Genomic DNA, 18,182 nt, shown 5'->3' on the forward strand with positions numbered 1-18,182 from the left:
GACTTGGCCCTGTTGGCCTTGGATTTCTGTAAAGCTGCTCTGTGACAACATCTATTGTTAAAAATCACTATGTAAATAAAACTCAATGATGAACTGAATATTGTACAATAAGGTGCTGATTTTGATGGATTGTGGATTTATTGTCTGGGAAGCTTATTTTAACAGTTTGTTTGATTTTTTTTTTTTTTTTTTTTTTTTTTTTTAAAAAGTGTTATATGTTACATACTTGGTCTGAATGCTATTTATGGTAGCTATTGTGCTGTGTTCTTGGCCAGGGTTCACTTGTAATACTGAGCAACCTGGTTAAATAAATCAATTTATTTAGATGGTAATAAAAACTCGGCTTCCTTTATAGACTGTTCAAAAGGTCATTCAATAATGGAGTGGGAAGTTACGCCTCCTTTTCAAAAAGCCTTGGCATTGTCTCGTATGTTGCATCGTGATCTCGGCGGAATGATATTTCCACCCAGTGTGGAGGTGTATATGGATAGAAAGAGAGAAAAGGAAGACATGACAGGAGTGTGGCCAAGAAAACGAACTGCCAGATGCACAAATTATGTAGCAAATTATGAGCTATACACATACATACGCACTGTTTAAAGCACACAGTAGTATAAGTAAACATGGGACACATGGGACACAGCAACAACACACACCACATGCAAGGAAGAGAGAAAGTGGTGTGTTAGGGAAATGACAGCATGGGTTACGAGCTGCTTTTCTGTGAGAGATTAGCTTTTCTATGTGAGGCTACACCAGGAACAATGGAACGAGTTTCCTCTGCACATGGTTTTCCCTTCCATCCGGTTTGGGCCTCGGTGAGCAGTACACTGATGCATGCACAAACACACACACACACACACACACCACACAGAGTTGTTCACACTTCAGAGATAATCAGATGTTCAGGGCTTCGGTGAGAGTGTGGTTACCTGACTGAGGTAATGGTATTCTTCAGGCTTGAGGAGGTGGAACGCCGTCCTCTCCTCCTCGCTCGCGCCTGCCAGCAGGTAGTAAAACACATGGTAGTTCCTGTAAGGAAAAAACGCAGCTGGAGTCAGGAGCAACAAACGCAACACTTTTTCCACTGGTACAGACATACAGCAGTGATGGAGAGAGAGAAAGAGAGGGTGCGTCACGTCCCCCAGCAGAGGGTCAGTGAGCAGGGCATGCTGCTGGAGGTCAAGGGTCACAGAGCAGCTGGAGCTGGAGGGAGCCCCTCGCTAAGCAGTGGGAGAGTGTGGTCAGCAATCTGTCTCAATAAGCGACCACGACAAAATTAATGCATATTCAAACACACACAGACACACACACGCACAATCTTTCTCACACCTAGTGTGCATCCATGCATTAGTGTCGACCCCCACACACCCACACACACCCACACACACCCACACACCCACACACACACACACATACACACACATACACACACACACACACACATACACACACATACACACACACACACACACATACACACACATACACACACACACACACACACACATACACACACATACACACACATACACACACATACACACACATACACACACATACACACACATACACACACGCCTTATTGACCAGTAAACTGAAAAACAAGCCATATGGAACAAAAAAAACTACAGAAAATATACTACACATGAAAAAAGTCCACGAGGAGTTTGTGAAAAAGTTTTCTGTCACAGGAAAGTCTTCAGTACAGAGGAATTTGCACTTTCCAGTTTCTCGGTAACACGACAAGATTTCTTTTTTGGTCTTGTTAACATTAAAAGATGAAAAAACGAGGCTTGTGAGCATTTATAGCTGGTATAACGTAAGTGATAACAAGGACTAATGTCTCGTGGCTGTTCCACACCATTAGATGTAACCATAAACATTTAAAATGTACGGCGTGTCATTAATTAACAAACAGCACTCGCTGGAAATTGATGAACTGAAAGAACCACAAAAAAAAAAAAAAAAAAAAGTTCGGATGTTTTTTTTTTTTTTTTTAAGTTATATTAGCTGTGTATAGCCGTGTGCTATTTCTGATCACTGAGGTCTCTTCTTGTGTCATATCACATCTGATACAAAACCAAATGACTGCCTTCATTGGTGGAGCTGAAACCCCACACCGTCAGGAAATGATGGTCTGGTGCTCAGAAACCGCTGTTTCCTTCACATGCCTTCAATGTTAAAACCAGAGAGATTAGATTTTCCAATCACTGTGGGCTGCTTGGAGGGCGAGTTCTGTACGTGTGACTGGGAGGCTGTTGTACGTGGCTTAGGCAGTGCAGCCTGTGTGGCGCAATCGTTCCCACATGTGACCTTTTCAACACAAAAGTGGATTTATTCACACTGCTGCCACTGTGTCAGAGCTGAAGCCAAACACCGGATTTATTTTGTGTGACAAAGGCTAATCAACAGCGACTCAACAAGCATTGTGGTCACACACTATCACACACGGAAGACATCAAATAAATAAATAAATAAATAAATAATATTTAAAGAAAAGAAAAAAAAAAAGGTTCCTACCTTTCGTTGTGCTCCTGATAGACAAGCCGAGACTTCTCTAGCAGGTACTTTTCCACATAGGCGCTGGAATAGAGGTGATAAAAATAACTTAAAAATAATAAAGGTGACTAAATCTTTACGTCCAATTTTAAAATAGTTTTAAGAAACAATTGTTAGTTAAAAATGATTAAACACCTGCAGTTAGTTTTTTTTTTTTTTTTACAGTTTATAACTGTCGAATTCTCAAATCTGATTGGTCAAATCAGAATGCGCTTGTTCTAATATGTTATGGTTTCTATGATAAGAGCCCACATACAGGAGCTTGAGACATCTGACATTTTAAATTTATGGAAGGAGTCTCCAATGTCAGACCTTTGCAACAGTCATGACAGAATGACAGACTTTGCACTTGTGAGTGTGTGTGTGTGTGTGTGTAAAATATATATATATATATATATATATATATATATATATATATATATATATATATATATATATATACACACACACATATACATATACATATATATATACATATACACACACACACACACACACATATATACAGTTGAGGTCAAAAGTTTACATCCCCCTTTCATAATCTGCAAAATGTTTATTATATTACCAAAATTAGAGGAATCATACAAAATGCATGTTATTGTTTATTTAGTGCAGACCTGAATAAGATATTTCACATAAAAGATGTTTACATATAGTCCACAAGAGAAAATAATAGTTGAATTTATAAAAATGACCCCGTTCAAAAGTTTACATCCCCTTGATTCTTAATACTGCGTTGTTACCTGAATGATCCACAGCTGTGTTTTTTTGTTTAGTGATAGTTGTTCCTGAGTCCCTTGTTTGTCCTGAACAGTTAAGCTGCCTGCTGTTCTTCAGAAAAATCCTTCAGGTCCCACAAATTCTTTGGTTTTCCAGCATTTTTGTGTATTTGAACCCTTTCCAACAATGACTGTATGATTTTGAGATCCATCTTTTCACACTGAGGACAACTGAGGGACTCGTATGCAACTATTACAGAAGGTTCAAACGCTCACTGATACTCCAGAAGGAAAAAACATGCATTAAGGGGGGGTGAAAACTTTTTGAATTTGAAGATCAGGGTAAATATAACTTCTTTTGTCTTCTGGGAAACATGTAACTATCTTCTGTAGCCTCTGAAGGGCAGTACTAAATGAAAAAATATGATATTTAGGCAAAATACAAAAAATGTACACATCTCCATTCTGTTCAAAAGTTTTCACCCCCCACCTCTTAATACATGGTTTTTCCTTCTGGAGTATCAGTGAGCGTTTGAACCTTCTGTAATAGTTGCATACAAGTCCCTCAGTTGTCCTCAGTGTGAAAAGATGGATCTCAAAATCATATAGTCATTGTTGGAAAGGGTTCAAATACACAAAAAATGCTGGAAAACCAAAGAATTTGTGGGACCTGAAGGATTTTTCTGAAAAACAGCAGGCAGCTTAACTGTTCAGGACAAACAAAGGACTCTTGAACAACTATCACTAAACAAAAAAACACAGCTGTGGATCATTCAGGTAACAACACAGTATTAAGAATCAAGGGGATGTAAACTTTTGAATGGGGTCATTTTTATAAATTCAACTATTATTTTCTCTTGTGGACTATATGTAAACATCTTTTATGTGAAATATCTTATTCAGGTCTGCACTAAATAAACAATAACATGCATTTTGTATGATCCCTCTTCTTTTGGTAAAATAATAAACATTTTGCAGATTATGAATGGGGATTGTAAACTTTTGACCTCAACTGTATGTATATATATATATATATATATATATATATATATATATATATATATATATATATATATATATATATATATATATATGTATGTGTGTGTGTGTGTGTGTGTGTGTGTGTGTGTGTGTGTGTGTGTGTGTGTACATACACACACACACACACACAGAATCACCATATATAAATACTATAAAGAGCAGTAAACAGTAATAAATGAAACAAAATTGATACTTGGTGTGATGACCCTTTACTTAAAAAAATAAATAAATAAATAGTAGTCTCAGGTACAATTAGTGCAGTTTTATGAGGAAATCAGCTGTAAGTTTTACTGAGCGTCTTGCAGAAACAGCCACAGTTCTTCGGGAGACTTTGTCACACTTGCTTCTTCTTTTTGCAGCGAAACTCAGCAGCCTTTATTATGTTTTGGTCTGAAAAATGGTCTCTTGCATAATATGCTGCTTTCTTTACTAAAAAACAAACTTTTTTCTGCAACATTTAATTTTGTGCTGGAAAACTAATGCTTGGAAATCTAACATGTTTTTGTACTGACTCCATAATGTAGATGTTATAAAATAAAAATCATAAACAAAGGTTGTACTAAAAAAATAGACTTTTGCACAGTACTGTATGTTATTTTGTGGTTGTAATGTCATTGTTGTAAATACATTTACATTTACATGGAGCTACTGACGTCAGGTGGAAACACAGCTACACACTCTGCTCTTCCTGTCTATTGGGAGGCGAATCAAAGGATCCAGACATCAAAAGCAGTTGCTGATGTCTTTTTTTATCTCAGCATAATTCAGCACAAAAACAACTGCTGCTGGTGTATGAACTCTGATTAGGATGCGGTTTTATCTGGGCTGCAGGCTAATGCGTGCGCTAGCTGGATACTCCCTTTGCTAATGTATCAATAATGGTAGCATAGGGATGTTTTGTGTCTACAGATGTGTAAAACTTTCATAGTTTTAATGTCGTTTTAACAGAAGTTTTTCGACATGATGTGAAGAGCTCAGCCAATCAGAGCAGACGTGATTTACACACTTCAGCCTCAAAGTGCTTCAAATTTCTTCTTAGAGTATTTCCGTAAAAAAACCAACAACAACAGGAAGTCAGAGTGACATCGTGTTGAAGTGCTTGACTGACTGACACAACAGCCACATTTAACAGCCAAATCTAACCAAAGCTTTGCGAACTATCTGAATACAAAGAGGCGAAGAGTTTATCAACAGCTTTTTTTTCCCAACTGGGGAGGATTTCTCATCGCTGCCTTCACCCACACTTGTCCACTTTTTAACGATATCCTAGATGACAACGAGACGTCGTGTGTTTCTGAAGTTACCGCTGGCGTTTGAGCTGAGGTCAAGCGTCAGCAGTGTCGGTGACCGAGAGCCACAGGGTCATCACCAGGAGGTATCTGATGCGTGAGTGATAGGCTTATAGCTAAATAAGTATAATTTGGATATATTTTTCATCTACATTGTTACATAGTGTATGGCAAGACCTGCCACGGGGGGCAGGATGTATATGGTTCTCGAGAGCATTTAATTGGACAATCATTATTTTCCCGCCACAGATATATTACAGTATTAATGTTCACTGAAGCACAGGTACAAAAAGCTCTCAAACACCCATTTCGATTTCAGGAGCACATAAAGACATAGACAAATGACATAGGAGCACAAAAATTGCATATCTAATTAAAAATGAGTCATTGAGGCTGGAAAATGGTCATAAAACGAATCTTCAGGGAAAAAATATGAACAACATGGGCCATGTAAAACCTTTACAGTGCAGATTAGATCATTCTGACCAGAGAGTAACAAGGTGAAACAGTGTTTTTATAAATATGAAACAAGGGTCACTCTCCTCCTATTTCTTATTTACACTGTCACCTGTGCCTGTGCCTATCAGGAGAAAACCTGAGCGTTAGAATCGGCTTTGTGTGTCTATACCTGTTAATATTCTTGACACGACTAATAAATGCGCAGGGTATTTTATTCGAATATTCTTCTATAAAATGAAAATCCTAGATCAGTGCGACAGACCACATTGGATGCTGTTCAACAGCAGCACAAAAGTGCTCTCTTACCCTCTGACAGTGCCGCTCTCTTGATAGTTGACTTGGATGAACTTGCCGAAGCGGCTCGAGTTGTTATTGTGGGCCGTCTTCGCGTTGCCAAAGGCCTGGGAAGAGAAGAACAGGAGGCGATTGTTGTAAATGGAGCAGCGACTTCAATTTGCAAGAATAACGACATACAATAACAACAACCGCATGTACAGAAAACGGGGCCAAATGCTGGGCAAACAATAACAGTTTGAAGAGACAAGGACACTGCATTTCCTGTGTGTGGCTAAAAATAATACATCCAGTATAATATATGGAAGGGAGACGAGCAAAAATGTCATCAGCTTCAGCTAAAACCATTTGTTCTTACTGGAAGATAACGAGCAGTACTTTCTTCACTGCAGTAACAGACTTCTGTCTTCTTGTCTTCTGTGGAGCATCAGTTCGGCTATTTTTTTTAAAACTGAACTCTTGTGAGTGCAAGCTCATGTTTTTTCTGGCCTGTTGTTGGAAATTTAAGGTATTTTTTGCATCTTGGCCCTTACAGGTATACGCCACATCACACACTTGTTTGTTTTCGCTCGAATAAAAGACAGATAGTCATATGAAGGACACTCATCTGAAATGGCTTAGACTGTGGACAACTTGAGTTTAGAACCAAAGCGTTATATAACTTTGTGTAATATTTTCACCTTGCATTAACAAGCGGTCCGTTTTCTGAAATGAATGCACCCTTATACCTTGTATTTACACTATATGACCAAAGGTTGGTGGACACTTCATCACACCCGTATGTGGTTCTTCCCCAAACTGTTGCCATAAAGTTGGAAGCAGACAATTGTATAGAAAGTCTCTGTATGCTGTAACATTACAATTTCCCTCCACTGGAGCTAAGAGGCTCAAACCTGTTCCAGCATGACAATGCGCCTGTGCACAAAGTGAGGTCCATGAAGACATGGTTTACCAAGTTTGGGCTGGAAGAACTCGAATGTCCTGCACAGAGCCCTGACCCCAACCCCACTGAACACATTAAGGATGAACAAAATGTTTGCACAAAATGTTCTGAAAATCAGTCAGGCAGTACAGTAAAAAAAGTTACCTGCTGTATATTCAAACATGAAAATTCTACAGGCAGAGAGAAATCAAAAACAGGATTTTACCATAGAAACACCTCCATGCGAACAACATAAATCGTAAACAACACGTTCTGCTCTGCGCTTTTGTCAGACAGCAGACCACAGACCACTGCTATAGTAACGCTACAGCTTTACAGAGTTTTATATTTTATTTTATTTTATGATGTTTACAAGCACTGGTCAAACGTTTCTAGGGGAATTTCAGCCTGAAATCCATTTAATTTAAAAAAAAAAAAAAAAAAACACCTGTGGTCAAATGCCATCTGATGATGACTGGACCACCGAAATATAATCTGCGACTCCACCACGCCTTCCTCTTTAGCCTGTTTGCATTGTACAGCTGCCTGGAATGGGAAGCAGTCCTTCGGTGTATAAACTCCACAGTTATTTGTAGCTGCACCACAAGTAAACAAATTCCTCCGTGGGTCGCTTTGGGCTGCCTCTGTCCGTCTGGAGAATGGCCGGTCCACTCCCTTCCCTCCCACCAACCAGGCGATCATACACTCGCTGATGCAATGGATCGCACACAAGGGATTTCCACCACCCAGTTCTGGTTCCAGATCCAGGGTTTTGTGGCTTGCCAACGCAGACACGCTCTCTCTCTCTCCACACACAGTGTGACACATCTGAAAAAAAGTGGAGTTAAGTCATCTCCTCCAGCAGAGGAGAGATGTCCAGAAAAGGTTACGTCAAACACAGAGATTATAGTACAGATGGCTGCCGGATTTAGCCTGACAAACTAAATATATAGCTCTCTCTTTGGAAAGGACTGAAGAAGCCAAACATAAAGTGGATGTTGCACAGCTCTGTGCGTGTGTGACATATTAATAGAGGCTTGAAGACTTTGTCATGCTGGACACAGCTTGGCAAACACCTTCAGGGGGAAATGGGTCACACGGACGGCCAATTCAGCAATTAAGATGTCAACCTCAGTGTGTTTAAGCAGGCAGAAGACAGTGATGTGCTTTCTGTCTGTTAATGTCCTGATTGAAAATGCAGAGCGGTTTGGGGCTTAAAAAGAAATGATCACTGGATCATTCAAGGTGCTTTTTGGTTCAACAGTAATCAATTTTCTTGTGGCAGCCATTGAAATATTGTCTGCACATCCACCTGGAGTATGTAAACTCATCCTAGGCTGGAACAGACACTTTTTTTATTATTATTATTACAGGGACCTACACATGCAGACAGCTTTGGCTTGGCTGGCTTCATATCTGTGTTCGTAAATCTAAATCACATCACATCACAGTGCTAGAGCAGCTGCAGTTTTTGTCCAGAGTAAAAGGTTTGAAGAAGGCGGCGAAGCAGTGAGTCCATCAGTTCTGCAAGTACAATGTGACAGGGTGGGCCTGGGCAGGGGCCGGCACACGTGAAATGATTAAATGCAGAAATATGACGGTCATAAGTCTTCTAATCGCTGAACATGAGGGAATGTTTAGTAGAGTAAAAGCAGAAGGCCTTTTCATGGCAAGGAGAGCAGAGAACTGGCCATCACTCCCACGGGCCCAATAATCTGCAACAGCTCACCAGAGGTACAAAAAACAGCCCTGTGCTGACCGCATAATCATCGTCACGTGTGATGAGTGTGTCACTGAAATCCCCACACAAAGTGTCCTGATCTGGCCTCGTTGTCCTGGCGTCGTTTTGGGAACATGGCTGAAAGTTAATTATCAGCGTCACCGTCCTGCCTGCCACAGTGAAGCTCCATTCATCTACTGACAGCATCTCGGATGCGAGTAGTTCAGAAGGGAAGAAGAGCTATAGGCGTGTGAGCCACGGGGGAGGACTGCATTCCCACAGTACTTTACCATTACTCACAGAGTGCTCCTATAAATGGCCTCTGAAATTATGGAAGTGCTTTTCTTGGATTTGTGTCAACATACCTTCAGGCCAAGTTAAAGCAGTGCTCGAGTCTGAACCTGGCTTAATACCAAAAAGGGATTATGACAGTTACTTTAACCTGTACAGAATATGAACAGCAATCGTACGCAAAACAGAGGGGGCACTATCCCACTGGGAACGCTGGTGGGAATACACCCTGTCCATCACAGGGCGCCATGAATATACATGCATTCACATTTAGGTGCAATTAAGCACAGCCATTCCACCCAATGGCATGTTTTTGGGAGGTGGGAGGAAACCGGAGAACCCTGAGGAAATCCAGGAGAACAGGTGAAACCCCAAATTAGACAGTAACCTGAGATCAGAATCTGTGCAGACAGAAATGTTAATCGCTTCACCGCTGAGGCATACACTATAGTATTGTTGAATCTACATAATGTTATACCCCATGTAGGGAGCACATATAGTGAACAGGAAGCCATATTGACCTAACTATCTATTAAACAGGGCATTAAAACTGGGATATTTTTATTTATATATTCCAGCATGACTATGTCAGGGGTTGCATTACAGTAAATTATTACACTGATAGAGTTGTAAAAATTGCATCAAAGTCTATTTTTATCTGTCTTTCTTTCTTTCTTTCTTTCTCCCCCCCTTTTTTAAACATTTGCCAATTGAACAACTGAGGCCTTTCTGACAATGACTGCGCCATCATATCGAATAGGAATGTTCCCATTGCCACTTTGAACATTGTTTAGGTACTGAAATGCATGAGTGACAGAGAATCTGAACAGTCTATTAATGGTATATTCCCAATTATGGTAAGCAGTAAATAGCTCGCTACATTTTTCACACTTGGCTGGCTATCTAGTTCGTTTGAGCTATCCTGGCGAATAGCACAATATCATTTCTTTCTCACGAGCACATCGGTAGAAAAATCAGTGAAAGCTCAAGTATGGATATTTGCTTGAATTATTTGTGCATTTAGGGACTCTGCAGTGATTGCAAACGATTTGCTCCCATCATTCACTATTTCAGCAGAAGTTCTAAACGCTACTACATATGCTTCTGTGTTCATAAACCGCTAGTGAATGAGCACATGCAAAGGGCCTTTTAGCCATTAGAACAGTTAGAACTGCCTTCAAAATCTTCCGTCAATGCTTTTAAGATTCTGCAAGTGATGGAAAATTCTTGGTTAACACAAACCCTGGTCAAGTCGTGTGAGAAATTAGTCATATTTTCTTTGCTTATGAAAGAGATGCCATTTCCATTTCAAGTGATATTTTGTAGGACTACAGTTAATGTTCTCGTTGTCTGGGGACATATAAAATTATTGGCTTATTAACATAACTCATTTAAAAAAAAAAAATGAAATAAATACATTCAACAACTCTAACATGCGTCCATTACATAGATAATTAAATGTATTGCAAAACTTCCTGGCAATATATACATTGTTCTTTTATGTGAACTCCAAGTATGATTAAACACCAAGTCCATCCTCATCCAAATATTTAAAGAGAGATTGTAAGCTGAAACATTAATAGAAAGTAAGAAAGGTGGAAAGTATAAATCTTTAAAACAGCAGCACAAACAGCATCCACAACTGCTGTGTAATTAAACAAATTAAATAAAGGAAAGAAAGCTCCCAGCTTTAGCACCAGCCTCTGGATGCAATTAAACCTCCGCCTGGAATAAAACGTTACACTTCCGATATAGTTCGACGCTAACTATTTATCCGAGGCTCTTTGCACGCAAACACATCTGGGGCCAAAACAAATTTCCATAGTACTGACCAACGCCAGAAGCATTGGATGCGGCCTAATCAGAATTTATCTGGCGCAAGAATATCCAACAATGTCCAATTAAAACAAGAAAGTTTAATTAATTATTTCAGCTCCACATTAGGGTCAACTAATAACTACTGACCTAACGAGCAAAGAGCTAGAACAGAAAGATTAAATGATGTGAGGCAGAGGGAACGGAGAGAGAAACAGCTTCAGGGTCTTGAAAGTGCAGACTCGAGTTAGAACAGAGCTCCATGTTTAAGCTGCGGTGCCTCAGAGCAATTAGTAACAGATCCAAAAAGGAAAGTCAGTCTCAGGGAAAGTAATTATTTGCCATGTAAACTGTCTAGATGAGCTGGATATGCGAGGCATGTTTCATTTCATGCTAGCCTTTAGGTATTAAAGCAGACAGGGCGGAAAGTCAAACTGCTGTCAGCAAGAAAGAGTGAATCACTCAGATGATAGTAATTGGAACAGGATCAAATGTGGAATAGGAAATTATTTTCAGCAACTTTATACATGCTTTAATCTTAAAATCTGTTGCAAATATTTAAGGTCATGTAAGGGTTAAAACTGTTTTCTTGCTTCTTGTTCCTATGAATCTCTAACAGCTTCTTAGAATGATTTTGGCTACCAAGCCACCAGCTCCATCTCTGGACAAAACGCTTGGCGTAACTGTGATTAAAAGAGCACAGGATGGCACTTCAGTAAAGCTGACTGCATCAGGAAACGTCCTCTATCTCGGCCTATTCCAGTTCCTTATCGGTCCTGGTTTCCTTCAAAAAGCTGTACATGTGGTGAGGAAGCCTACGGTATTGAGTCAGTGCTTGGGCCCACCCCACCGTCCATGACATATCCTTCCTGTCCATCATTTCATTCATTCTCTCTTCCTCTGACTCAAGTATTCAAACATTCCCGGCATCTCACCCATACACTTCATGCAAACACAAGACCTGTCATCGTATTCAGAGCCAACGTTCTCGTCTGACCTTACACTGTAAGAATATTCCTGTCCATGTCTGAGGAAAGAGATGATAATATAACAGACAAGACTGTATTAAAATTTTATTATTTTTTTATGTGCATGAGTAGGGAGGATTTAATACCGACACACATCATGTGCATATCAGTATAGAGATGTAAATACAGACTTAAGCGCTATTCAGAAGTCATTTGATTTGCAAACTCAAGGCAAAGGCGTGTCTCAGTTGCATGCGATTCTGACCGTGGACTTAATCCCATTTTTCTTGCATGATATCAGCTGGAGAGTATAAAGTCCCATGCCACAGTCTAACAGTTTGATGTAACCACAATATAATGTGATGCTGAAATTTATGTTTTATATATATATATACATATATATATATATATATATATATATATATACACACACACACACACACACATACATACACACATACATACATATACATACACACACACATACACACATACAAAACATTATTCAAGGCCAATATTAATTAATTAAATAATTTATATATTAAAATATTAAATAATTGATGAATTTAACGGTACTGTCCCTTTAAAAGGCACTTTTTCCGTACACACATTATTTCATGACCTCAGTTTAGTATCTCATTGCTTCATACAAAAAAAAAAAAAAAAATTCAAAATAATAGGATAAGCTAAATTAAGCGCTATTTTACAAGCTGCTGAATAATGAGAGACATTAACAAAAGAGTAACAGCAAAAAACAAACAGATTTTTCTGAAACAAATGGATCAAAATTATGAAAAAAATTGGATGGAAACATGTATTAGTTGTCAGGAAAAAGAAAATCAGGGATTTATGTTGTACAGACGCATTCGTCTTTCTTACAAAACCAGGACATTTCATAAGGCAAAAAAGAAAATCTGTCCTGGAAATCATCCAAGGAGACGGAAAGCCATTTGCTTTTCTTTACATGCTAATATACGTATACTGTAGTAACCACTTGACCTGTATATGTGTATGATTTGATCATTTTAATAGTATTTCAAGCTAAAACCTTGAAGCACTTGGAAGAGAAGACTGGACATATTTTTTTTTTAAATAGAATAACAGACTAATATATTCTTATACACATATATATATATATATATATATATATATAGGATTGGGGTTATGTCAGTGCAAATTATATTACATCTAATTAATTTAATTTATTTTACTTTTTAATTCCAGGTTTAAACAATCTGGGGATTTTTCTTATTATTAGTCATGTCAAGCTTGTCATGGGTCAGTATCTCTGTTTATACCACAATGCTGGTGAATTCTTAAATCTGATTGGTCAGAGGGTGTTGATTCATTTTCAACAGCAGCTCTGGCAGTAGTTATATGGTGACACGGTGATACTTAACACGGTGACATTTCTGTAAGAAGACGTGTATTTAACATTTATGGAAAGGAGTCTGCCGTGTCATCGCTTTCTAACAGTTTTCCTTGACAAGAAAGTCTTCAGGATAGTCTTTGTAACATGTAAAGACGAGTTCTTCATCTTACTGTCTCAAGAGCCCAGATATGATATGAAATCTGCTTGGTCCAGGCACCAGGTTAGTGATGTATCCACGATGGTGAGCAAGATCATCTATACCGTACACTATACGGCCGACAGTTCACAGACACCTGATCATCACACCTTTATGTGGTTCTTCCTCAAACAGTTGCCACAAAGTTTGAAGTGCACAATTCTATAGAACGTCTTTGTATACTGTAGCATTAAGAATTCCCCTTTCACTGGAACTAAGAGGCCCAAACCTGTTCCAGCGTGACAATGCCCCTGTGTACAAAACGAGCTCCATGAAGACATGGTTTGCCAAGGTTGGAGTGGAAGAACTCGAGTGGCCTTCCCAAAGCCCTGACCTCAACGCCACTGAACAATTTTGGGATGAACTGGAACACCAAATGCATGCCAGCCTCTCTCATCCCACATCAGTGCCTGATCTCACTAATGTTCTTGGGGCTGAATGGGCAAATCCCTACAGAGACATGCCAAAATCTAGTGGAAAGCCGTTCAACAAGCACGAGTGTGACTGGTTGTGGCTGTATAGTGTATACTCATCGACATTAATTCATTATTGAGTGTTGATGTTCTTTTATGAAGTCACATTTGAGTCAGGGGGTTAGAAGTTTTAAGACAGGATGTTTTTAAAATTCTGGCACCACAGCTCTACTGGTGAGCCTCTTTGTGTGTGAAGCCACACGCAGGGAGAGCGGAGACACAAATCATATTGTCAACAGCCCAGTACAGGTGACATTTCCAGTCTCAGTGGCTTATCTAATTCAGAATGCTTTCCAGTCGCAGGTCAAGCTGTCAGAATGGTTTAGTTTCACTTTAACTAGAAAGACTTTCCAGTTTTCTAACTATACAATGATTTGTTTGCAGGCTCCGGTTACAAAGTTTCACCTGACCCATGTGACCGAGAACAAAACAAAAGTCTTTGATGCAGGCGTGAACTCTTGACTCTTGTTATGTAAAGTAATTAAGAGTGTTAAATGAATGAGAGGCGTCATTTACAGGAGTCATTAGAGCAGCAGAATTTCAACTCTCCTAATCCTACACACAGTCTATATAAAGTTCGACAAAGCAGATCAAGCTTGACAGTATGAAGAGTGAGGGAATAATAAACAATGATGGAGTCAAATCAAGCAGAGGCTCATTTTTTTGGGCCCAAAGTTGCAAGTGCATTCCACAGCACACAATGGCGTAGTGTTTCCTCGAGGCACTGTAACTGGAGCAAACTTAGGGGCTTCTCTTTCCTCTGGAGAGAGCTACAGAGAGCAGAGGAAGAACAGCTTATGCAAGCCCACTCAGAGGAACAGACTGGTCTTCTCTGCTCAATCCAAATATCTAAACCTATGCATTCATTTTTTTAATCTACTGTTTTACTGAAGAAACAGTTTTACTATTGGTATGCTCTGATTTTTGAAAACGATTTAATAAAAAAGAAGCAATTTTAACTTATGATTATAGTAATGAACTAATGCACTGTATATTCACTAAGAATTACATCTCTGATTTAAAAATGCCTGCCTCATGTACAGCAACACAGCTAAAGATGGCTACCAAGAAAATTCAAGTCAATTCATGCAGACGAAGGTCACACGTGATACTCTAACAGTTTACTGACTGACTAGCGAGGGTGAAACAGACAGATTGGCACATTTTTTTCATAAGCAGTAATTCATTAAAGAACTACAAGAAGACACGAAATCTTTCAGAAATCACATGGACTGTTTGGAGAACTGTAGAAACCCAAAGCTCCATCTTGATCCAGTTGCTTCATTAAGAAGACTGACCATTACTGCTGGGAAGATGAGACACACAAGACAAATCAAGTAAATGACTGTCTGTCTGTCTGTCTGTCTGACAGACAGACAGTAATGCACTGTGTGTTCTGACGCCTTTCTATCATAGCCAGCATTAACTTTTTCAGCAATTTGTGCTACAGTAGCTCTTCTGTGGAATCGGACCAGATGGGCTAGCCTTCACTCCCCACGCGCATCAATGAGCCTTGACCCTGTCGCCAGTTCACCAGTTGTCCTTCCTTGGACCAATTTTGGTAGGTACTAACTACTGCATACCGGGAACATCCCATAAGACCTGCCGTTTTGGAGATGCTCTGACCTAGTCGTCTAGCCATCACAATTTGGCCCTTGTCAAAGTCACTCAGATCCGTATGATTGCCCATTTTTCCTGCTTCCAACACGTCAACTTTGAGATCTGGCTGTTCAACTTGCCATATATATATTAGTCCTTTTATGTGAATTTTTTAAAATATGAATATTTAAAACATTTTTGGAGTTTTAGTCCATCAATAAAACAAGATTTTAAGAAGTCGGGCTGTAAGACTCGTATTGACTTGGACTTGTCTCAGATTATTCACATTTGTACTTGTCTCAGTCTTGGGGATTAGTCTCAGTAAATATGGTCTTGGTCTCAAACAAGAGTTTGTAAAAATAATGTTTGTGTTTTCATATGAACACGGTTTAACAAGAAGTAATTCCTCAGTAATTAGTAATTTATTAGTAAGAAGTAATTTCTAGCAAATATTGGCATAATGCACAAATGAAGCCAACTAGCCAGAGTAAAGCCTTGGCCCTCCATCCTCACTCAATCTCGTGTCCATTTGGGCTCAATCTTGATTTGGGCCTCATCACTTCAAACATCAGCGTGACGCTGACCAGGATAAAGCAGATATTCAAGATGAATACATCAGTGTCAAAGTTCTCCATTATGCTGATGTTTTGGCACCCTTTTCTTTCCATACACAGGTGACAAACAGCCATGCACTCCTGGTCATTTTTTATCCCTAATCACTTTTACATTAGTTTCTGGATTTTCAAATGACCAAAGCTGATGGAAACAGGTTCACTCATTATCTTTTGCAGAAATGTTGATAGGAAACCCAGGTCTTGTTTGTGAGACAAGTTTAGACCAGTTTACTGACATGTCTTGAAGGTCTTCATATGGCACTTGGGGGAGGAAAAAAAAAAAAAAAAAAAAGAGGCCTACACTTTTGGTGTGCGAAGTTTGGCAGCTCTGTCCAGCCCATAAATTCCCAGTCCACCCATAGTAATGTGCATCGTCCACAGTTGTCCTGCGCAGTTACATTATACAGCTGTGGTGCAGCTGTTGGACATTACGTCTGGAATATCGAGAGAGACTTATACACACACAGATGCGATCGACACATGCAGCAGTGCAGCAGGAAGTGGGAGTGGAGGACATAGCTGAATAGTGATCTAGCACTTTCTCTGCTCTGAGAGTCATAAAGAGCTGAGAAGAATGAAGCCCATTCAGATGATTCATGAGTCTCCCAGCTAATGAGACCCTCCACACGCTTTCATACACACCATCCTGCCCAACACACACAAAAAAACAAAACAAAAAGAGCATTGTGTGACACGACAGCCGCAGCAGCTCTTCTTTGGAAAAAAAGCGGTGTGGAACGCGGAGAGGGTACCAACGCTGGAGAGAATCTCTGAGGCATCTCAGAGTCATCGCTTCGTCATGCTGAGAGCAGCCGCAAGATATTTCTTTATTATTAATTCCAGCACTGTGCCTTTTTTGGACCTCAGTGTGGTAAAGATCGACCTGTTCCTTGAATTACAAGATGTGAAATGAGATATCTGACATGCAAATCTTGAATGTTGGTTCTGGAGACATTTCTCCACACTATATAGGTCTAATATGAAAATAATTGGCAGGAAATGAAAATAATCAGCGTAATCACCCAGGGGCCAGAGGAAAAAGTAAAATAATTGTCAGTTTATATTTCTTCACTGATAGAGTGTGCGTTCTATGTATTTAGACACATGATCAAACCTATAGTGTTAGAGTTTGAACACTGGACATTAAAATCTATTATTTTGGTATCCATTTTCCACATAATTTGGTATAAATTTCTGTAAATGTTGGATAAAAGATTATTTTTCAACATTATGGCTCAACTATTTTGATGCAATAGCATGAAAGCAAACTAAACGCATCATACTTACAAAGCATTAAAATATATATCCTTGCCATATCACCGAAAATGACACCAAATGAAAAAAAAAAAAAGACAGAAAAAAGACAGACAACAGCTTCTCTAGTGTTGTGTTGCAGTACAGCTGTCCTTAGGAAATGCTTTTTTAAATCATTTTTTCATTACATTCTTTATAAATACAAACAAACAAACAAACAAAAAAAAACCCTCCTCTGATTGACTATTAATACCATTACTATGCTCCATTTAATCATGTGTTACGTATCTGAAGGAAATGTACAGCACATTAGCGTAACAATTTAAACCGATGACGCTAATGATGATTCAATTTCAATAGCTTCAGCTCTCAATGTTTGCTCAGGATGCAAAAATAAAGTGCTTGTACAGTTACTTTGTGGACATTTTATGGTCCTGAGCTCAGGTTACTGTCAGTGTGGAATTTTGCATGTTCTCCCTACTGAATGGAAATGAGAAGCCCAGACCTGCGAGTTGTAGGAAAATGAGCTCCATGTGCACGCACAGTACGGACACAGCGACACAGATGAGTGTGCTGACGGACTGCAGGCATGAT

The 18,182-nt window shown here is 39.2% G+C and overlaps 1 protein-coding gene across 12 annotated transcripts in view; it reads right to left on the minus strand.

Moving 5' to 3' along the window:
- Nucleotides 1-18,182, minus strand: part of myo9aa (myosin IXAa) — a 113,120-nt gene that overhangs the window by 55,542 nt on the left and 39,396 nt on the right. For all 12 annotated transcript variants that reach the window (XM_034308991.2, XM_034308996.2, XM_034308995.2 and 9 more), the window contains exons 3-5: nt 6,377-6,471; nt 2,524-2,586; nt 933-1,032 (exon numbers count right to left, since the gene is read on the minus strand). In XM_034308991.2, the coding sequence (XP_034164882.2) occupies nt 933-1,032; nt 2,524-2,586; nt 6,377-6,471 (258 nt within the window). The remainder of the gene's footprint in view (nt 1-932; nt 1,033-2,523; nt 2,587-6,376; nt 6,472-18,182) is intronic.

The sequence above is a fragment of the Pangasianodon hypophthalmus genome, chromosome 11 (genome assembly GCF_027358585.1).
Source record: "Pangasianodon hypophthalmus isolate fPanHyp1 chromosome 11, fPanHyp1.pri, whole genome shotgun sequence".
NCBI classification, from domain to species: domain Eukaryota; kingdom Metazoa; phylum Chordata; class Actinopteri; order Siluriformes; family Pangasiidae; genus Pangasianodon; species Pangasianodon hypophthalmus.